This window comes from Simochromis diagramma, unplaced genomic scaffold, assembly GCF_900408965.1.
Source record: "Simochromis diagramma unplaced genomic scaffold, fSimDia1.1 OVJJ01000321.1, whole genome shotgun sequence".
Lineage (NCBI taxonomy): Eukaryota > Metazoa > Chordata > Actinopteri > Cichliformes > Cichlidae > Simochromis > Simochromis diagramma.
The window spans coordinates 9887629-9910645 of NW_024386772.1; the positions used below are offsets into that span (position 1 = coordinate 9887629).

At 40.6% G+C, this 23017-nt stretch overlaps 1 protein-coding gene across 1 annotated transcript; it reads left to right on the forward strand.

The window, feature by feature from the left end:
- The first annotated feature begins 7170 nt into the window (after positions 1-7170).
- On the forward strand, positions 7171-22573 carry LOC120739222 (myosin heavy chain, fast skeletal muscle-like). The gene is made up of 20 exons (XM_040040920.1): positions 7171-7251; positions 7443-7492; positions 7586-7808; positions 7906-8049; positions 8135-8291; positions 8465-8492; positions 8572-8683; positions 8777-8869; positions 8957-9020; positions 9539-9637; positions 9728-9831; positions 9925-10063; positions 10149-10267; positions 10367-10516; positions 10601-10771; positions 10859-11165; positions 11299-11375; positions 21189-21310; positions 21377-21602; positions 21791-22573. Exons 3-20 carry the CDS (start codon positions 7605-7607, stop codon positions 22571-22573), a joined length of 3099 nt encoding a protein of 1032 aa, XP_039896854.1. The 5' UTR covers positions 7171-7251; positions 7443-7492; positions 7586-7604.
- The last annotated feature ends 444 nt before the right edge of the window (positions 22574-23017 follow it).

Consider the following 23017-nt stretch of genomic DNA (forward strand, 5'->3'; position numbering starts at 1 on the left):
GTAACACAACCAACCTCTTAATAAATAATATTTATTATTAAACTATTTTGTTTACAAGGGATATACATTTTTTAGAGAGCATGGTTACATATTGTATCCTACACTTTTTATTTTGTCCAGTTAATAAATCTTAACCACTAAAAGTACTTACTACTATTGTCTTCATTTATTTTCAGTGACATTTTACAGTCCTTTAAAGTGCTAATAATATAATTGCAATGAATAGGTCTAGGGGGAATAATATTATCAAATTAACTGGAGGAACTATGCTGCCTGCCACAGCCCCATCAAAAAAAAAACAAAAAAAAACGTTTGTTTTTTTTGGCACTTGGGGTGGTTATCGTCCATTTATCGTTATCGAGGTTAACTGCTCAATTTATCATGATATTGATTTTAGGCCATATCGCCCAGCCCTATCACAGGCTATCAAAAGCATTAACAGTGGTAAAGCACCTGGGCCGGATGGCTTTCCGATTGAATTTTATAAAACTTTCCAAGACAAATTGTTAATTCCACTTTTTAACATGTATGAAGAAGCGTATCAAAATGAAGCTCTCTCACCCACTCTGAGACAGGCAATGATTACTTTGATACTGAAACCTGGCAAACCCCCTGCAGAGCGTTCATCATTTAGACCATAGGTGTCAAACTCTGGCCCGCGGGCCAAATTTGGCCCGCAGCCTACTTACATTTGGCCCGCGAAGCCATACCAAATTACTATCAGAGCTGGCCTACTGGTATTATACAGCTAATATATATATATTGTTTAGTATTAAGCTTTGCTTGTTCCATATTCAGTTTTTCAGCAAAACGTGTTTGAGTCCATAAGAAAAGATTCATTCTTATATCTGGAGGAATAAATATATTTCAATAAATATTAACGTTAGCCCGCGACTTTGTTCCAGTTTTGAATTTTGGCCCACTGTGTATTTGAGTTTGACACCCCTGATTTAGACCAATAAGTCTGATGTGGGTTGACACTAAAATACTTTGTAAAGTTTTAGCAAGGAGATTAGACCCCTATATATCACATTTAGTTTATAATGATCAAAATGGCTTTGTGCCAAAACGTCAAGGGTTTCACAATATAAGAACGGTTCTAAATATAATTCACGAGAAATTTGATGCTAAAGGTACAGCATTATTATCACTTGACGCTCGTCAAGCTTTTGACAGGATAGAGTGGTCATATTTATTTACTCTTCTCCCAAGATATGGATTTGGAAACAATTTTCTCAAATGGGTCAAATTTTTGTATACAAATCCCGAAGCTTGTGTTTTAACAAATAACATAGTTTCTAACCCTATTACATTGGAGCGTTCCACTCGCCAGGGGTGTCCATTATCTCCAATGCTATTTATCTTAGCTATAGAACCCCTGGCGATGACAATTAGAATGAGAGCTGACATATTTGGTGTCCAGTTAGGAGATCAGGAGCATAGATTGGCTCTGTATGCTGATGACCTGATAGTTTTTCTGACTAGGCTGTCCATTAGTATACCAAAATTAATGCAACAAATGGAGTTATTCGGACAATTCTCTGGCTATAATATAAATGATTCAAAATCCTCAATCCTATTTCTGAAAAAGGATGAAAGGCTAAATCCTATTAAACAAACCCCGTTTATTAATGCAAAAGAAGGATTTGTGTATCTTGGAGTTAAAATCACCCCAGACATTGATACCATTGTAGCAACAAACTATGATCCTCTGATTAGTGAAGTGGAGGAATCTCTAAATAAATGGATGACAATGCCCATATCAGTGATTGGCCGTATAAACATGATTAAAATGAATATATTGCCCAAATTTTTATATCTCTTCCAGTCACTTCCTCTGCCCCTTCCTAAAGAATTCTTTGGTAAACTAAACGGTATCTTTAATAGATTTATTTGGAATAATAAAAAACCTAGACTAAGACTTCGCTTGTTGTACCTACCATATGAAAGAGGGGGGTTACAACTCCCTAATCTTAGACTGTATTACTGGTCTGCACAACTGCGCTCAGCCATGTTCTACTTTTCCACTGAGACACCACCGGCCTGGTTACAAATTGAACAAACATCAGTAACAAATCTTCAGTTAAATCTGTATTTATATTCTGCAAGCCTGAACAATTTAAAAAAAAAGACAAATAACCCTTTTTAAAAAAACACAATAGATGTTTGGTATAGGGCCCATCAGTATATGGGAGATAAGTCTTCTATCTCTTGTTTTTCACTTATTTGCGGCAACACATGTTTTAAAGCAGGAAGAGCTGATGGGGGTTTCAAAATCTGGGCAGATAAAGGTGTACAGAAGGTGGCAGATCTTTATAAGGATGGCAACCTTCTTACATTTGATCAGCTATGCCAAATATACAACATCCCCAAAAAACATTTTTTTAAATATCTACAAGTTAAACATTTCATTATGTCAAAATATAAACAGATTGTATCTGAGCCACCATTATCACACTTGGAGAATGTCATACTTCAAAAGCCAGTGGGCAGAGGCCATATCTCTTCAGTTTATACAGCTTTGTTAACACATGATAAGGAATCTGCCACTGACAAGTTGGACGCATGGAGGGCTGACATCCAAGAGGAGATACAGGAGGTGGACTGGGAAACTGCATGTTTAAAAGCCCAAAGACAATCAATTAATACAAGGATGAAACTCCTCCAATATAAGTGGTTGATGAGAACTTACATAACCCCAGTCAAACTGAATCGCTGGTTGCCTGTCATCCCAGATAGCTGCAGTAAATGTTTAGACGAGAAGGGCACTCTGCTCCACTGTGTATGGAGCTGTCCAAAATTACAACAGTACTGGAAATTAATCACGCAAACTTTATCTAAGATTGTTGGAGTAAATATACCTGTTGAAGCAAAAATGTGTGTGTTGGGTATATATCCAAAGAACTGTGACTTTAGCACCAGACAGCTAAAATTAATTGACTTTGGCCTCCTGCAAGCTAGGCGCTTAATATCTTTGTATTGGAAGAAAGTGGATGTACCCTCAAGTCATATGTGGGTGAAGGAGATGGCATCATGTATTGTATTGGAACGACTTACTTATATTGTCAGAGGAAAGGGAGTAGATTTTGAAGAAATATGCTTACCTTTAACTGAGTTTCTGAGACATTATGAAGGGAATTAATTTAGAAAGTGATACTTGGTGCTGAGTTTTGGGTTTCTTTGTGTGTGTGTGGTTTTCTTTTTGTTTGTTTTTTTGTTTTTTTGTTGTTGTTTTCTTTGTTATCTGTTTCTTTGTTTTTGTTGTTTTTATTTTTCGTTCGCGTCTTGCTTTGTTTGTTTTACCCATGCTGTGCATCGGTTTTGTTTTATTTTATTATTTATTTATTTTTATTATTATCGTTGTTTCTTTTAATTTATATTTGTTTGTTTTGGGGACTATGTTCTTTAATATAAATCTCATGTTAACTGTACTATTATTCTTTGCTTGTTCTGTGATATAAAAGTCAATAAACATAATGTTTAAAAAAAAAAAAAAAACCTTTCATTTATTAGAACGACTGAGTGTAAACACAAAAACCTATTTTATTTTATATGCTGGAATGTGCAAAAAATATGTTTAAATGTTAAACAAATTTCTTCCAGTCAGAGAATGTTGCATATAATTTATTTTTTGCTTGATGCATAAAGTTAAAAGATTAAAATGAATAAAACAAGTTTTAAAAAGAGACTTTTCCATTTGATTACATTTTTTATGATGAATATAGAAAAAGTAGAATTGGGCTGACAGATCTATTGCTTTATTATCTATTCAGGTTGTAAATTGTGTTTTTAAAAAGTAACTAAATATTAATTAATTACTTTTGAAAATAAGTAATCAGTAAAGTAACAGGATTACTTTTTGGGGGGAAAGTAACTTGACCAACACTGCTGTACACTATGCAAGACCCTGCTTTATTAATTTATGTCACTTACCAACACATCGCTGAGCTGCTGTGGTTCCTAATCACTTCCACTTCATTATAACACCACTAACAGTTGAATGTAGAATATTTAGAAACAAGGAAATTTCACTACTGGACTTGTTGCACAGGTGGTATTCTATAATGCTGCCATGTTGGAATTCACTGAGCTCCTGAGAGAGACCCGTTCTGCAATAAATGATTGGAAAAGAAGACTGCATGCCTATGTGCTTGATTTTAAACATGTGTTGCCATGGAAGTTTTTGAAACAATTGAATTCAGTGCTTTGGGTGGGTAATTAAAAACTTCTCTGTAGAACAATATGCCATTTTGCATCTTTAGCAGGTTAAACATTTTAGGCTAAATATTACCACAAATTCACAGTCAAAAACTGATAATGCCTGAGATTGACCTTTTACATCCAATCTATTTACAGTTATAAAAATATTCCTTCAGACAGAGCTGTATATATGTGTTTATATTAAAATGTCCAAATATATCGTACCAAACTTTAATAGGTATATTCAAAAACTGCCATAATAACATCACATATTTTTTCAGGATAGTATTTGTAGCTGCACTGCTCTATATATACAACTCTGGTATGCATTTACTTTTGAGAAAGGCAAAGCAGTAAAAAAGACGGACCAAAATCCAGTTCGCTTGTAAAAATGCAAGTTGAGTTTAAGGCAGTGCAAGTCACCATAAAACAGTGTCACTGATATAATACTGTAATGCTCACTCACATATAAGGCCACACTTGTTGGTGCCTTTCTATTTCGGATCATGCAGTACAGCTTACCTCAACTGAAAATGTGGACAGACCTTTAACAAAATCTGATATCTCCCCCACAGCACATCTATCTATACACGCGCGTTTGTGTGTGTGTGTCTGTGTGTGTGTGTGTGTGTGTGAGTGAGAGAGAGAGTGTGTTTGTGTGTACATGTTTAGACATTTTTGTGAGGACAGGAAATTGGCATACTACTATACTTGTGGGGACCAACAATCCCCACATTAAATTGAAGAGTAGAAGAGGGTTTGAAATTCTTGGCTGGACGTAGACTAATTACTTGAGGAACCCAAGTAGTATGAGATGCAGTGCCAAAAACTAAAACTACTCCCCTGACACCACCTTGGAGTCTTCTTCAAATTACACCTTATGCACAGGATGTACTCCACCTGTGTGCACCTTTCCTCTGCTCTTTAATGTCACCCTATGGTCATCCCTCTCCTTGAAATATCTGTTCACAACAGCCCTTTCCATTTTTTTTACAAAGCCCACTACCATCTGCTCTTCTGCATTTCACTACTTAATACCATACCTACCCAACACCACCTAATCACCTCTGCTCATTTTTATTTGTCAAAGCCTGATACAATCACCACTCTCTCCCCAGGAACACTCTCTACCACTTTATCCAACTTACTCCAGAATTCTTTTTTCTTTTCTAACTGACATCCAACTTGTGGGGCATATGTACTGACAACATTCAGGATCATCCTTTTGATTTCCAGGTTCAAAATCATGTTCCTGCCTGACACTTTATTCACCTCTACAACAGGATAGCAAGGTGTGACAGAAGAGAATAATAATGAAGTTATGTGGATAAAAAGAATAGCAAAAAGGGCACAAATATCAGGTCCAGTGTTCCATGACTAGGATTCATCCTGAATTAAAGGTTCAACTACAAGACACACTCTGCAGCATGCTGGCATAGACCCTACCAGAGAGGCTGAGGATGATGCCCACCATTTGGCACTCTGTGCATTATGCAAATGACTGCAGTTTCATCCTGAGCACTTGAGACACATGTGAAAGGTTCTGGAGAAGCCACGGATAATGTTATCAGACCTCTCGTTTGGGCAGAGTGCTTGATTTGTCATTCATCATAGTAAAGGGATCTTATCCTTGTCTCATTAGAGTTTAAGGCTTTGTGAATGGTGAAGGGATCACAGACACTTCATGTGTAGAATTGTTAATTAAATTGGGGGGTTTTGTGCATGTTAGTGGCATCCATAGATGTCTAAGTGATCAGACAGTACTCATCACTAGCTCTCTCTAATGAGAGAGTTAGTAGCTCCATCACAATTAAGAAATTTCAGTGCACTTGTCCAGATAGAAGTGCAAGCAAAAGAAACTCATCTATGACTCGATATGGACTACGATAGTATTTTCACAAAAGTATTAAGATATTAGTAAGTAAGAAGTAAGACACTTAATACTGTACACCTAGCAAAGCACTGGGCTAAATAAAAAGCAGATCAAAAAGTGTTTCCATTTTTGGTTGTAATGCTGTGTGTCTGCTCTGCAGTTTTGTTGCAATTTCACCTGGCCCTTGGAATTACAGTGAAAACACACAACATACTGCATTTGATATTTGACCATGGACTTACCTTACCAATAGGTATAGGTACTTCTGGGTACTTCTGTGTTTTTGAAAAATAATTATATCTGCCTTTTTTTGCCAACCACAAACCACTCCTCCTGTCCTTTGCTGGATTTATTTTTGACCACGATAGTATCTCATGTTCTGCTAGAAAGATAGCAAACATTAAGCCAAGTTTGTGCAAGCTTTGGAAATAAAAGCTAATCCTTTCTATGATCCCAAATTTTCCCTTCCTGTAAGAATATATCATTTATTAGTTTATCAAAATTGTAAGCTAAAAGCTGTGCGCTCACTTCTATCTGCACAGAAATTAAATGTATTTATAACAAACTATTTTATAGTAATACATTTTTTAATATTATGTTTCCAGTAGCTATATATAACACCCTTCTGGCAATAACAGAAAGTCTGACGATTTTTATGTCCTGTAATTATACACCAGTGGCACTAGAAGTTTAAAACTGGCTATCAAAATATCAAAGATAGTTGGACACACACACAAGCTTAGTATAAACTGTATCAAATTAATATCCATTTATCTTCAAGAGTTATTAGAATGAATAATCCCCAAACCATGCAGAGCACTATTTTAATTTACCACTAACTATATTGTTAACATTTCTCATATTTTCCATATTTAGGAGCATAATCACTTAAAGAAATATACCAAATAAAACACAATACATTCGCAACATCTTTTTCACTAAGGAAAACAGCTGAATTGTTTATATTTGAAAGTATGTTGTATTAGAAAAGAGGGGTTACATATGCAGTAAATGAAGCAAGATAATTCATTTATTTTTGACCATATCAGTATCAAGAAGCAAGGTGTCAGACATTCATGACCAAACTAAGGAGAGTGTAAATGCTGAGGAAGCAGAGCCGTTGTGTATAAAAGCAGCAGCTCTGGACATTTGCTCTAACTGACAGGCATCTAAGACGGGTGAGTACAGTAAAAGATTCAGCTATCATGTTTTATCTACTGTGTGTTATATGCTCTCATTAAGTTTATATTTTACACTTTTAAGTGTTGAGTTAGTTTTTTTTTTATTCACACTGAAAATTTTGCATTTTGAATGGATTCTTAAACCGAAGAGTAAAATGTCCATTGATATACGTTTACTTATTTTATAGCACCTTGACATACACAGGATACCAAGGAAGTTCTGTTTGCATCAGCTGAGGTAAAATCCACAAATCAAAAAGAATGGATGTCAATTATGGTTTGTATAATAAGTACAGTAAATGATTTATGTGTCAATCCATCATATTTTCAGTCTCTAGTAAAGTGCCACCATGAGCACAGACGCGGAGATGGCGCAGTATGGCGCGGCGGCCATTTACCTCCGCAAGCCAGAAAAGGAGAGGATTGAGGCCCAGACTGCTCCATTTGATGCCAAGACGGCCTTCTTTGTGACTGATACTGATGAGATGTATGTCAAGGGGAAACTTACCAAGAAGGAGGGTGGTAAAGCCACTGTTGAGACAGACGGAGGAAAGGTAGATGAATTATCAATGTACTTTATCTATTTGTCAAATATATAGTGCCGAACTTTGAAAGCTGATTTTTTCTAAGTGATCTTAATTTTCTATTCAGACGGTCACTGTAAAGGAGGATGAAATCCACCCTAGGAACCCTCCAAAGTTTGATAAGATGGAGGACATGGCCATGATGACCCACCTTAATGAGCCATCTGTGTTGTTTAACCTCAAAGAGCGTTATGCATCATGGATGATCTACGTAAGTTTTCACATTACTGTGTGTGAGAGGAAAGTATCATGCTGATCTGTAAATGTTTAAATGATATTTATTCTCTATGATACAGACCTACTCTGGGTTGTTCTGCGTTGTCGTCAATCCCTACAAGTGGCTTCCTGTATATGATGCTACATGTGTAGCAGCATACAGAGGAAAGAAGAGGATTGAGGCTCCACCCCACATCTTCTCCATCTCTGACAATGCCTATCAGTTCATGCTCACTGGTAAGCTCAATTCCCTATTAAAGCCTTTAAATGCATTTAGGACTTCTACTTAAAGAGATGACCATTAATCATTGTGTGAAAAAAAAATTTCTTAGCACATAGCTACTTATAAGTGATAGGAAATAAATGAATCCTAAGATTATTCAAGACATGCTTGTATGTTTTTCTTTTAGATCGTGAGAACCAGTCTGTCCTGATTACGTGAGTATAATAAAAACTGTATGCAAAATATATAAAAACTATATAAAGGCATTTTAACAATGTGTCCCCTAAACCCCAGTGGAGAATCCGGTGCAGGAAAGACTGTCAACACCAAACGTGTCATCCAGTACTTTGCAACAATTGCAGCTCTTGGAGCTAAGAAGGCTGAGCCAACAGCTGGCAAAATGCAGGTAGATTTTTTATTCTGCATCAAAGTCTTTGTGACAGAAAAAGAAAATCAATTTTGGAAGATCAGCTCACATAAAAACAATATATTCTTGCAGGGCTCTCTTGAGGATCAGATTGTTGCTGCCAACCCTCTGTTGGAGGCCTACGGTAATGCCAAGACTGTGAGGAATGACAACTCCTCTCGTTTTGTAAGTGATTAAAACGAGTTGATGTAAATGAGCTTTTTACTACTTGCTCTCATGAAAGGCAATATTAATAAAGATCTACCCGTGTAGGGTAAATTCATCAGGATTCACTTTGGCACATCTGGCAAGCTGTCTTCAGCTGATATTGAAACATGTAAGTTTGAACCACAGTGCAAATTACCATTATCTGTGACAGAAATTATATTTAATTAGTCACTTAAATGTATTCAAGCTCTGGGGAATGAGAATCAAACTGATAAGTCCAGAATGCCCCCCCCCCCCCAAACCAACCAAAAAAAACCCTAAATATTATGTAACAGATCTGTTTAGTTATTTTACAGCACATAAAAAGATGAGTCACTTAATTTCAGAAGAAGTAATATTGTCTGTTTTGGTGGAACGCACAGATGCATGAACAGTGTATATATAAGTTATATGCTGTAACCCAGTAGTTATCATGTGTGTAAGTAGGAACATATTGCAACTTCACAAAAACATTTAAAGTATAATAAGGTATACTGTGAAGCACGTTATAAGTAAAGAAACAGAACTGAAAAAAGTTTCAAACACGCCCAATGACAGCCAAGGAAATGAATGCATGCATGATCCATTTTGCAGTTTTGACTGTGATGTCTCATGTCTACAGTGTCAAAATTAATCTGTTGTCCTTAGATCTGCTGGAGAAGTCCCGTGTCACCTTCCAGTTGTCTGCTGAGAGGAGCTACCATATCTTCTATCAGCTGATGACAGGCCACAAGCCTGAGCTTCTGGGTATGTTGACAGGACACCTAAATTTAAAATTTAAAACCATTAAAATCACATTCTAAGCAAAAAACAAGTTAACTTCATTTCTCCTTTCAGAGGCTCTTCTGATCACAACTAACCCTTATGACTATCCAATGATCAGTCAGGGTGAAATCACTGTCAAGAGCATCAATGATGTGGAGGAGTTCATTGCAACAGATGTAAAATCACATTTGACACAGAATCTTATACTTAACCATAAATATCTTCTTTTGTTTTATTTATTGATAGCTGATTTCATTTTTTTCTTACAGACTGCTATTGACATCTTGGGCTTTAGTGGTGATGAGAAGTTAAGCATCTACAAGCTGACTGGTGCTGTGATGCATCATGGCAACATGAAATTCAAGCAGAAGCAGCGTGAAGAGCAGGCTGAACCTGATGGCACTGAGGGTATTGTGAAAAATTTCTATAATGGAGAAATGTTTGAAGTATTTGTATTTATTAGGTATTACAATGATTTGTTTTAATCCAACAGTGGCTGACAAGATTGCGTACCTACTGGGCCTGAACTCGGCTGATATGCTGAAAGCTTTGTGCTACCCAAGAGTCAAGGTTGGCAATGAGATGGTGACCAAAGGTCAGACCGTCCCACAGGTAATTTAAAAAAGGGAGACTTGTATAATCATATTATAATTATAAACATTATAGCTGTATTCATATGGTTTTGTATAATTATAAATTCTTGTTTGCCAGGTCAACAATGCTGTCTCGGCTCTGTGCAAATCTATCTATGAGAAAATGTTCTTGTGGATGGTTATCCGCATCAATGAGATGCTGGACACAAAGCAGCCCAGACAGTTCTTCATTGGAGTGCTGGATATCGCTGGGTTTGAGATCTTTGATGTGAGCACTTGAAACATTTCACCACATTTCTTAAACTTTAAAGACTTTATTGCCATGAAGTTAGACATGTTTGTACTATTACAGTTCAACAGCTTGGAGCAACTCTGCATCAACTTCACCAATGAAAAACTGCAACAGTTTTTCAACCATCACATGTTTGTCCTGGAGCAAGAGGAGTACAAGAAAGAAGGCATTCAATGGGAGTTCATTGACTTCGGTATGGACTTGGCTGCCTGCATTGAGCTTATTGAGAAGGTAAACAGCTGCTCTGGAAGAAATGTACGTGTGGTTGCATATGTTATCTCTGTTGAAATTTTAATATGACATGTGCCATTTTCTCAGCCAATGGGCATCTTCTCCATCCTTGAAGAGGAGTGCATGTTCCCCAAGGCCTCTGACACAACTTTCAAGAACAAGCTGCACGATCAGCATCTTGGCAAGACCAAAGCATTTGAGAAACCAAAGCCTGGAAAGGGCAAGGCTGAGGCACACTTCGCCCTGGTTCACTATGCTGGTACAGTGGACTACAATATCACTGGCTGGCTGGACAAGAACAAGGACCCACTGAATGACTCAGTTGTTCAGCTCTACCAGAAGTCTTCAAACAAACTGCTGGGCTTCCTGTATGCAGCCCATGCTGGAGCTGAAGGTAAGAAAAAAAAGTGCTCACAAACTCCCATGTCCAGTACAGATAGCTACAATGTGCATACTGCAGGCTAAAATTATACAGTGAAAAATATTTTTTCAATTCCAGTAATGAAATTTACTGTTTATGAAAACAGAGGCTGCTGGTGGTGGTGGCAAGAAGGGTGGTAAGAAGAAGGGTGGTTCCTTCCAGACTGTGTCTGCTCTTTTCAGAGTATGTATAGATTTATATATATATATATATATATTAGGGGTGCAACGATACACAAAATTCACGGTTCGGTTCGGTTCGATACTTTGGTGTCACGGTTCGATATTTTTTCGATACAAAAAAATGTTCATGCCTTTTTAATTTGTCATTTATTAAAATTATAAATATATATTTTAACTCAAAAGTACAGTTTTTAAATTTAACCCTAACCCTTGTGCGTGTTTTTTATTTTGACAGCGAATGCGCACCTGCGGACCACTTATGTGCAGCCCTGGTTATTTAGCTCGTCATATCGCAGCCACAGAAATTCTTTTGTCCATGAAACCATAAAGCTGCACTTTCTTTTTGCCTTATAGTCTGATTTGTCATACCTTCTCCGTTTTGCGGTAAGCTTTTCTTTGGCTGTCACTTCTTCACCCTGACCTGTCTTATTTGGCTCAGCAGAACTAAAATATATATCGTGCTGCTTTTACACACGCACTCACATAAGCTCAGCGATTCTCTGCGCGATCAACCTCTCACATGTTTAAGCTTGCTGCATGAGATTTCACTTGTCATGTTTGCATAGTAAGCTAACGATTAATAAGACGATGTCAGAGGAATTGGTGCACAAATTATCATCACTCACAGATCAGTGCTGTCGCTCTCTATACACAGTTCGCACGATTGCAAAGTGAAAGCAAAAAACAAGCGCAAATTCAAACGCGATTGCAATATGTCACATATTGACAGTGGCTCACCGATGCCAATGACATAATTACCCAGCTACATTTCTGAAAGAATGCAAAAGCATTGACATATATTTTTCCTTCCTACAATAGCCCGACGGGCAGGGCAGAGATAGATTTTGGTAAACCGACTGAAAAAATCGCTAGTCCCGGGACGTCGGCCTAGCGATTTTGCGAGCCCTGTATCTGATTGAGGAATCACTCATCTTTGGAAAAGAGAGTTTATTACAGAGAAATGTCTCTTTCCAAAATAAAAGCTATACTATCCGCTTCTTCTGGGCTATATTCTCAGCAGCATAAGGAGAATCATGTGCTAACAGCTGTCTAAATGACTCGGCTAAAGTTAGTAGCATGCTTGTTGTTTTTGTCTTTGCACTAGGATGATGTCGGCGTAAATGTGCAGTCATATTCGTTGTGTTCCCACTAGTGCTTTCAGGTTAATCTCGTTGAAATGACCTTAACGCCACAACACGGCAAATCTCCGTTAACAAGCTACCGCCGATCGCCCCATGCATGGGGCTAGACGGCCAACACGTTAACGAGCTAACTGCGCTAACACACTAGTTCCCACCCATGTAATTGAGCATTGCGTGGCACATCCAACATACTGTTTTACTTTAGTCCATGACTCGCTTACCTTCAGGGTCATACGTCACATGAAAACCAAAATAATTCCAAACGCCAGATCTGAATGAGAGTGGGGGAGGTCCATGTTAAAAGGAGAGCTTAACTTCTGTCTCGCTAGCTTGCCCTGCGCTCTTATTTACTTTTTCCGTAGTGTATATTCTGAGGCAGAGGTCTTGCTCTTGATTAGAATTTTAGGCAACATTTGTTTCTAAATAGTCTGGGAGTGTGACAAGTGGCAGCTGTAAAGGCAAAGATAATACTTCCTTTCTGGGTGGTTGCTGTGAGGCAGCAGCTGCTTTCGCGGTTACGTCTGCAAGAGCATTTCCCACTGCTTCGTCTGTGTCAGCCGTGCTGTGCCCCTTCGTTTAACAACTGCAATTGCCGATGGCAGCTGTATAGCCTGCAAAAGTCTTTGAACAAGATCAGAATTAGCGATTGATTTTCCATCAGCAGATGTGAATCCTCTTTGTCTCCACAATGTGCCAAAGTCATGCACCACACCGAATGCATAACGGCTATCAGTGTAAATTGTCACACGCTTATCCACATGTAGCTCACAGGCGCGTATTAAAGCCATGAGCTCTGCTTTTTGTGCTGAGTGAAATGGTAATGAGTGAGCCTCTAGTATGATGTCAGGCAATGTCACCACCGAATAGCCACAAAGAAATGAGTTGTCATTTGGTTTTGAACAGGACCCGTCCACATAAACAATGACTGAGTCTGGGATTGGTGTCTGCTCTAAGTCTGGGCGTGGTGCTGTGGATTCCTGTATACGTGTCATACAATCATGAACGTCAGGCTCGTCTGAACCATCCTGTCGGTCAGAGGAACACAGCATACGAATAAGTAAGTGTGCTGGCGAATTGGGTGTGCTGCTTGCTTTTATAGTGAGATTTGCTGTTGAAGTCAGTGTAGCTTCATAACCTGAGCGACGTTGTGCGGTCATATGTTGTGTAGTTATGTTTGCTAGAATGGTCGTGACCTGGTGATTGGTGTGTAGAATAGTGTCATGTGAGAGTGTGAGCTTCTCGCAGTCCCTTATCATGATAGAGCAAGCCGCTACTGCTCTCAGGCAGGCCGGCATCCCCTGAACTACTGCTGGCAGCACCTTTGAGTAGAAGGCTACTGGACGGTAGCCACAGCCATGCTCTTGGGCCAGTACACCTGCACAGGTTGTGCCGTTCTCTGTGACGTACAGGTGGAACGGTAAGTGGTAGTCAGGCAGACCCAAACAAGGGGCGGAGGTCAGCGCTCCCTGTAATGCATTGAAAGAGGCAGTCATTTCTGTTGACCACAGTATTCGAGGAGGCTTGTCTTTTTTGCAGCATTCACGCAGAATGTGGTCATGAAAAGAACAGTCTGGTATCCACTGTCTGCAATAGTTCACCATGCCTAGGAAAGACAGCATTTCCTTCTGTGTAGGGGCTTAGGGACAGAGGTCACAGCTTTGACCCTGTCTGTAGTCATGGAACGTTGTCCGTGAGACAGTGTAAATCCCAAATATTGAACAGAAGTCTGACAGTACTGCATTTTCTTTGCTGACGCTTTGTGGCCAGTCTGTTGGAGGTGCTGGAGTAGCATGTGTGTGGCAGTTTGACATAGTTTTTCACTTTCAGCACAGAGGAGGAGATCATCCACGTACTGTATCAGGGTACAGCCCTCTGGAGGAATGAAGCCGTCCAGGGTAGCACGTACCACCATTGAGAAAGCCGCAGGGCTGTCTACCATGCCTTGGGGTAAGCGAGTCCATGTGTACTGCTTATCTCTATGTGTAAAAGCAAATATCGGCTGTGTGTCCTCATGCACAGGTACTGAGAAAAAGGCGGAGCACAAATCCACCACAGTAAAATGTGTAGCTGTTGCTGGAATAGCTGTCAGTATGCTGGGAACGTCTGGGACGAGAGGTGGCAGAGGCAGAATGACTGCATTAATTTGCCTTAAGTCTTGTGTGAAACACCATACGCCAGGTTTGTTAGGCTTTGGCACAGGATTGACAGGAGTATTATATGGAGATACTGTGGGCTTTATTACTCCAGCTGTCAATAAATCTCCTATGATGATGTCTAAGGCTGCGGCTTTTTCAGCGGAAATGGGATATTGCTTGACATATACCGGCTTGTTGTGTTTCAGCTGAGCGTGATAAGGTGTACAGTCAATAAATCCTACATCATTCTCACCTCTTGACCATAATGTCATGTTTTGATATTCAGCTGGCAATGTGACAGCAGAGATAGTACAGTGTATGGGGTAGGTTAGATCTACGTGTCGACATGGTGCAGTAATGTCATAGCCCACGTCTGAGTTATGTGACAAAACCACTGTTTGGCCTTCACTGGTGTGAGCAGTTATCATGTTGTTGAAACAGTGTGAGAGAAACAAATATGTGGCTTCCAGGCATGGGGTTACCTGGTAGTGGTGTCTGTACACGTGTTTGGCACAGTGTGTGACGTGGGGTACCAGTCAGATGGATATTGAGTTCATTCTCTGCTGAGGCGTCCAGCTGACACAGAGGCTGTTCCTTCTCCATGGTGTCGGTGCATAGGGCAGAGAAAACATAGCTGTTATCAGTATCTGCAAACATTTCACCCTTTGTGTTAAATGAAATACACAAGTTCATTTTTGCCATTAAATCTCTGCCTAATAGATTCACAGGCGAGTTGGAATAATTATGAATGGATGATATGTGATTTCATCTGGTTTGGGCCCCAGCGTGTCTTTAGAGAATGAGTTTTGGGGCATTGCACTAGAGTTCCGTTTATTCCCATGGTGTTGATGCACACAGAGGAAACAGGCCCACTATAGAATTTTCCAGACAGTGAACTTTTAGTGGCTCCACTGTCAACTAAAAAGGAATAAATCTTTTCATCTATCTCTATATCTAACATGGGCAAGCTTTCTGTGTTACGAGACAATTGCAAATGCAGCATTGTGTGTAGTGCTTCACACTGTCCCTCATCCTCACCTGGGCCTCCCTATTGTCGGTCCAGCCTTTCGTTATCATATGGGTGGGGATTAAAATGTGGATTATAAGGTTGCTGCCTAAGTGCAAAGGGGCCATTATTTTGATGTGATTCCTGTCTGCGTTGCCAGTTACCTTGTCTGTAAGAGCTCTGCTGACGCCTAGTGGCAGGAGCTGGTCCTGTGTTTTGTGGTCGAGACCCACGTGCTGCTGATTTGCATTCCCTCCTCCAGTGTCCTATTTTTCCACAATAAAAACATACATCTCCATTCCTATCTCTCCTTCTGAAATCTCCCTGCTGCGCTTGTTGAGGGGGCGGGGCCCCTGCATACATCATTTTTTCACTTTCCTCTGAACCTTCAACATCAAAATTCAACATCATCTTAACACTTTTAGCCTTCGTGCTGTTGGGAAAAAGATCTGCACCAGCTTTTGTTTTGACAAGTGTGATAAAGTTCTTTATTTTCATGTCATAGAGATTATCAGTGGCAGTCAGCTTCAATAGTTGTGAACATTCTGGATGAATATTGTTTAAGAATGTTGTTATGAAAATCTGGTCATTTCCCCCGTCAGGCATGCATGCCTCATTAGTCCAGCAGTGCGTGAAACGTTTCATAAAAACTAGAATGGATTCATCTGGCTTTTGCTTGCACATGGTTACTGCATTTAAATCAATTTTATCTCTAGACATTGTGAGCAGAAATTTCTTTAAATTTTGAAAAAAGGCTGTGATTTTGTCATCGTTTATCCACAAAAACGAGGTGGTGTTAGCTGCTTGGTCATTTTTAGGGTCTAGTTCCTCTACTTCTTCAATAAGCTGAGATTCAGTCACACCTGGAATTCGTTGACATAATATATATCTATAATCAGGCCCACCCAAGTGGTGGTATCTGGTACTTCTCTGTAATGCAGAAACAAAGGCTGTAGGATTTTTTATCGGACCCGTCTAAGGTCTTTGAATTATTCTGACCCATGGTCAGTGATTTCCAGAGGGGTTTAGACGCTTGAAGGATTTAAGTTAGTTTTTTTTTTGCTGTGGCACACCTGAGGTTACTTGATTTTTTGCTAGCAATTTTATCTTTTTAGTGAGCAACTTCTCACTTTTTAACGAGCAACTTCTCGTTTTATGACCCCAGGCAACTTCTGTGTCCTTTCTGCTGGTGAGCAACTTCTTAGTTTTATGACAGCAGGCAACTTCCTGTGTCCTTTCTGCTTTAATTTACAAAACAACAGGCAACTTCCTGTGTTTCTACGTGGGCCACTAACAAAGGCTCCTCAGCGTATCCCACTTGTTACTATGTGGGCCACTGAAGAAGGCCTCGTCAGCGTATCCCGTTTCTATGTGGATCACTGAGAAAGGCATAACACAGTCTTATAAAAATAAAAAGACACGTGCCTACCTTCGTCAGGATCCCACTTCTGACACCAAAATTGAAGGAAACGGTTTCCAGGGCCTAATCCGTGGATCGACTTCCTTCGAGGCGTGGACGTCTATCAGCAGAGAATGTACCTTCACCTGTCAGCAGAGAATGTCCCTTAGTCTGTAACACAGTCAAATATATTCTCAAGTAACATTCAAGCATGCCATTCAGCGTGTTAGTACGAGCTCGGGAGCAGCTTGGGAGAACAAGAAAACAGAGACTGCTTCAGGTTGTCTTCCCAAAGTGACTCAACTTTATTCACAAGTACAACAGTTTTATATAGAGGGTAAAATTCATGAGACAGCAGATTATCAGTTTAAACCAGTACAGACCAAGATAAGGGAGCGTCTTCCTGCCCTTGGGTGAAGAAGCATCCTTTGTATAGTTTATTAGTTCAGATACAATTGTGATTATCTCAGCGACATATTTTCAAGGCACGAAATAAAGAGTTCTTTCATTAGTGAATTTCTGAAACAAACCATCTGGCCTTCAACAGGCGTCTCCTAAGAGATTTAGAAACTAATGTAGCTGAGGGAGTGATCTCTGTGGTATTTCAACCTTGTACCAGCCTGTGATTCTCACACATCAATTCTTGGGTCAAAGAGAAAAATAACTAAAACAAAGGGGCCTTATTGAATGACAGAGTTTTCCTGCATAATGTCACTATAAAACAATATCCAGTAAATGCTCCCATGGTACTAAAATACCTAACACTTTGTACTTTGGTCAACCTGTGTTTTTTTATGTGCTTATAAATACATTAATTGATTGATTGATTGAGTCATTTCCAAAATATTTACAGAATGCAGCTAAGCTTTGGGATCATATGGGGGGCCTCAGATGAAATGAAACACTATGGGGATTTGAATGTGAACAGCAACTAGGAAGCAGGAAAGCCTGGATGAATGGGTTTCGTGGCAGACTGCCTATGGATGGATAACCAGCATTATGTGCACACAGGAAAAATGAGGATCATGAAGAGGAAGAAATAAAACAGTTAAATAAAAGATTTCTGAAATACCAGGTGGCACAAAAGGAAATTAACAAAACAATGGAAAAGGCCAAGCAAATGGTGGTAACAACTATGAACTTGGAAACTTGGATGCAAGAAGCAGTAGCAGCTGCGCTAGCAAAACAACAACAGCTGACTCCACCAGCACCAGCTATATGGGGAATATCTCCTAACCAGCCCATAATGTATTAACAATCTATACCATGGCACGGAAGATGGACCAATAAGGGACCAAGGGGTCCGCCACGAGAGGTGGGTCGTGCTGGCCTCATCCAGCTCTGTATCTAGGTGATGTCTGATGAAGTGGAGACCTGTGGAAAGATGTATGGTTTTCAAAAGAATTAGGTCTGGTCATTATAGTGCTGTATACACTGCCAAGCTGCAGATGTTTGTTTGGAGCTAGCCTCCAAAAGCTGGCCATACACTGTGCGATTTGTGGCCCACTTTGAGCCGATTTTTCAGTTGCGCAACCGTTTTGGGGATCGGCCCAAGTTTTGCCTTAATCGTGTGTGCATCGTGTAGTATACATGGGGTAACGAAAAGCAGTAACACCTCACGACCAGCTCCCAATCATCAATCGTATGGTCGCAAGATAATCAAACCTGTTTGAAATCCTGTCGCCCCTCAACGCAGCCTCTCACACTGCGCATACACAAACACAGAAATGAAAGTGAAAAGGTGGAGCAGCACGGCAGTGCAGCGTGTGATCTGGACACAAGACATGGAGGCACAACTTGTAGAACTTTGGCAAGCTCATCTGAGCACGTAAGCGTAGAGCTGCCACCCAGGCAAAAGAAAAATAGAGCTATATTACGTTATAACGTGAAAAGTTTTTTGTTCTAACAATATACTTTTCATGTTCGTGCAATATACCTTTCACGTTTGAACAATATAATATCACGTTTGTACAATAATATTGTACAAACGTGATAATTCTGTATATTGTAATAACGTGATATTATATTGTTCAAACGTGAAAGGTATATTGTTAGAACAATAATAATATACTTTTTATGTTATAGCGTGATATAGCTCTATTTTTCTTTTGCCTGGGTGGCAGCTCTACGCTTCCATATCCGAGGCTTTTCAATGTGGCCTCACAAAATTATCACGACTACTACAACCATGAAAAGAGTTGGATGGACATTGCTGCTCAATCACAGCTGCCTGGTCAATGTTTTTCATTAGTAATTTAGCAAAGTTGATCATGTGTGTGTCTGTGTGAGTGAAAGACAGAGAGGGCGAGCGAGGGACAGATTTTGTATGATAAGCTTCATGTTATGGACGCACAGTTTGAGCACTCAGGTCGCATCAGAGCATCAGGCTGTATAGTGTGAGACCCTGCATCGTGACCTATGAACTTCTAACCCCTGCGATTTAATTGTACAGTTTGAGCAGGAGCGGAATAACGTGACTGAAAAAAATCGCACAGTGTTTGCCCAGCTTAATGCAGACTGATTAAACTAAACAAGCTGCTGTTTCACGTAATAAACCCTGTCAGTCGCAGTATTGCCTTCTGTTTTAACAGTTATAGCAGTAGAGACGAGCTGTTTGCATGTGCGTTGAACTCTAGCTTGTTTAACCAGGCTAGCTGTTAGCTTATAGCTCACGCTAGCTAACCAGCGAGCAATTAAAAAGACAGCCGAAGCTGCACAAAACACCCACAAACTTATCTCACTACAACGTAGCGCCGAAAATATGACTCGCAGCTCGAGCTCGACACAGCTGCTGTAACATAAGACTGACATCCAACTAACCACAGCTAAAAAGATATTTAGATAAAACATGTGAGTGAAGTTGGCCCCCCCACCTTCTTCAAATCCAACAAAAGTGGTATCAAACGTTTGTGCTACGTTTGTGCTGGTTTGTGCTGAAAATTTTTTTGTTTGTACTGCTATCATTTTAAAGATATTAATAAAAATTTCTAGAGGTCATCAGAGGTCAACCAGCCCCCCCACATTACCCGAATCCAACAAAAGTGGTATCAAACGTTTGTGCTGGTTTGTGCTGCAAAAATTTTCGTTTGTGCTGCTATCATTTTAAAGATATTAATAAAAATTTCTAGAGGTCATCAAAGGTCAACCAGCCCCCCCATATTAATGGAATCAAACAAAATTGGTGTCAATCAGTTGTGCTATGTTTGTGCTGGTTTGTGCTGCTAAAATTGTCATTTGTGCTGCTTCTGTTTTAAAGATATTAATGAAAAGGTAAAGGTCAAAAGGTCAACCAGCCCACCCACATTACCCAAATCAAAGAAAATTGATGTCAAACGTTTGTGCTACGTTTGTGCTTGTTTGTGCTGCAAAAAATTTTGTTTGTGCCGCTATCATTTTAAAGATATTAACAAAAATTTCTAGAGGTCATCAGAGGTCAACCAGCCCCCCCATATTAATGGAATCAAACAAAATTGATGTCAAACATTTGTCCTGCAAATTATTTTGTTTGTGCAGGTTATGTTTCTCTAATTTTATAAACAGTACATGTACAGTGAGAGACAGATGTTACATCTGTCTTCACTTGCATCCCAGTCATAGAAGCGTTGGAGGTAGTTCATAAGAGATTACAGGATCACCCCAACCTCAGCAACAGGACCACTCTCAGCACTGATCAGTTGTGTTTGCTTTTGGAACTGTGTCTTAATTCTACCTATTTTGCATAAGGGTCAGTACTACAGGCAGAAACTTAGGTGTGCCATGGGTTCCCACAGGCCCCTGGTCAAAGTCACCTAACCAGTTCGTAAGCAGGTACAGGTGTGGCCAGAAGGGTCCTCAGAGGCACTGCAAGACTGCTTTTCCACCACAGGCTGCCACACACGACAACACCACAGACTTTCAGGAATATACAGAAACTGTTATTGCCAGGTGTCACGGGTTGCTTAGAGGATCCACTCGCAGGACTCCTGAGTAGCGTTTAAACAGAGACGGTTTATTTACAGATCTTCACCAAGTGTATGTACAGACAGTGTGGGGTTAGTGCTATATACAAGACGTGAGGGGCAGGGGTCCAGGGCTCCAGGGAAAACGGGGAAATCACACAAGTGCTCAGTTCAACCTCTCTCTTCTCCGCTAGCGACCAGTCACTCCTTCCACACTCCACACGGGGAAACACGGGGACGGGTCCGGGGAATCTAGGAACAAAGAAACACTCGTTAAGTCTCTGAGACGGAGGCACAGGAAACTTGAGCTAGACGTGTACTGACTAGAGCCTTCCCAACAATCCAGCGTTGAACAGCTGATCTCCTCCTTCTAATATACCAGCTGGTCTGATGAGGCCCAGGTGTTCCCAATCCAGGAAGGCGTGGACCGAGGGCGTGAAGCCGCCATGAGTTCCGCCCCTGCAAAACAGGGGAGAGAAGGAGAGAGGGAAAAAGAGAAGAGAAGGAGGGCTAGGAGTGGAGAGATTCTGATCAGCACCTTGCCGATCCTGCAGGTCGTGACACCAGGACTATCACTGTCCGGGCCAATCAGAAACCATGGCTCACAGGTCAGGTTTAAATGCTCCTAAGGTTGAAAAATGCAAGCCTTCAGAGCCGGGAATTAGGTGAGCCAAAGAACAGCAAGGGCAAACTTGTCACGTGGCATCAGCTACAGCAAAGCTTCAGCGACAGCAGAGATACTTGGAGGCAGTGACAAGGAATACAAACCATCACAGACTACAATCCCACTCTGCAGACCGTGGTGAACAAATCCCCAGACAGTGTGTGGAGATCCCTTGCCAAAATCAGTACACGCAAAGCTCCAGGTCCTGATAACATCCTTGGACGAGCACTGACGGACTATGCTATGGAACTCACAAATGTCTTCACAGACATCTTTAACACATCACTAGGGTCAGGCCGCCGTTCCCACATGCCTCAAAGCCTCAAAGCCTCCACCATCATTACTGTACCCAAGAAGTCATCTACCTCCTGCTTTAAGGACTACCGTCCTGTCAAACTCACCTCCATCATTATGAAGTGCTTTGAACGGTTAGTCATGCATCAAATCAAATTATCGCTTTCCCCCAACCTGGATCCATTTGAGTTTGCATACCGGTCAAAACGCTCAACCGATGATGGAATTTCAACTGCCCCTCACTCAGCCCTCACACATCTGAACACTAGAGACTCATATGTCATAGACTTCAGTTCAGCCTTCAGCATCATCATTCCCCAGCAACTCATTGACAAACTGGATCTGCTGGGGATCAGCACCTTGCTGTATAACTGGCTGCTAGATTTCTTGACAGGAAGACAGCAGATAGTACGGGTCGACAGCAACACCTCCTGCCCAAGAACACTGAATACTGGGGCTCCCCAAGGATGTGTGTTGAGCCCCCTTCTCTTCACTCTGCTGACCCACGACGAGATCTACTACAGGGGTGAAGTTAACCATCTGGCAGAGTGGTACAGCAACAACAACCTGTCCCTAAATGTGGAGAAGACCAACAGCGACTCTACTTCCTCTGCAAACTGAGAAGCACAAGAGATTCAACCCCCATTATGAGCACCTTCTACAGAGGCACAGTTGAGAGTATCCTCACCAGCTGCATCACTGTGTGGTATGACTCCTGCACTGGGTCCTGCAGGAAAAAATGACAACGGGTAGTGAGAGCAGCTGCACCTGCCTCATCTGGAAGGTCCTCTCCATTACAGGGGACTCCACTCATCCCTTCAGCAGCGTCTTCAGTTTGCTGCCATCAGGAAGGATACTGAAGAGCCTCCGGGCCAGAACACACAGACTGAGAGACAGCTTTGTCCATCGGGCTGCCAGGATGCTGACCATCTCTGAATCGAGAAGGGGGGCCCAAGGGTACTACATCTTTCGCCATCCTACAATGCTGTGATTGTAGCCATTCCCCACTTTCTGTGAATGGTACTCATGGCCATTAATCAGTAGGCTTTGATTAGTTGTCATTGA

Excerpts from the sequence above, each read along its gene's own strand:
- LOC120739222 (XM_040040920.1), top strand. The coding sequence starts at position 7,605 with ATGAGCACAGACGCGGAGATGGCGCAGTATGGCGCGGCGGCCATTTAC. Across the intron at positions 8,050-8,134 it reads ATGCATCATGGATGATCTAC|ACCTACTCTGGGTTGTTCTG; the intron begins GTAAGTTTTCAC and ends TCTATGATACAG. Across the intron at positions 21,311-21,376 it reads AGGAAACTTGAGCTAGACGT|CTGGTCTGATGAGGCCCAGG; the intron begins GTACTGACTAGA and ends CTAATATACCAG.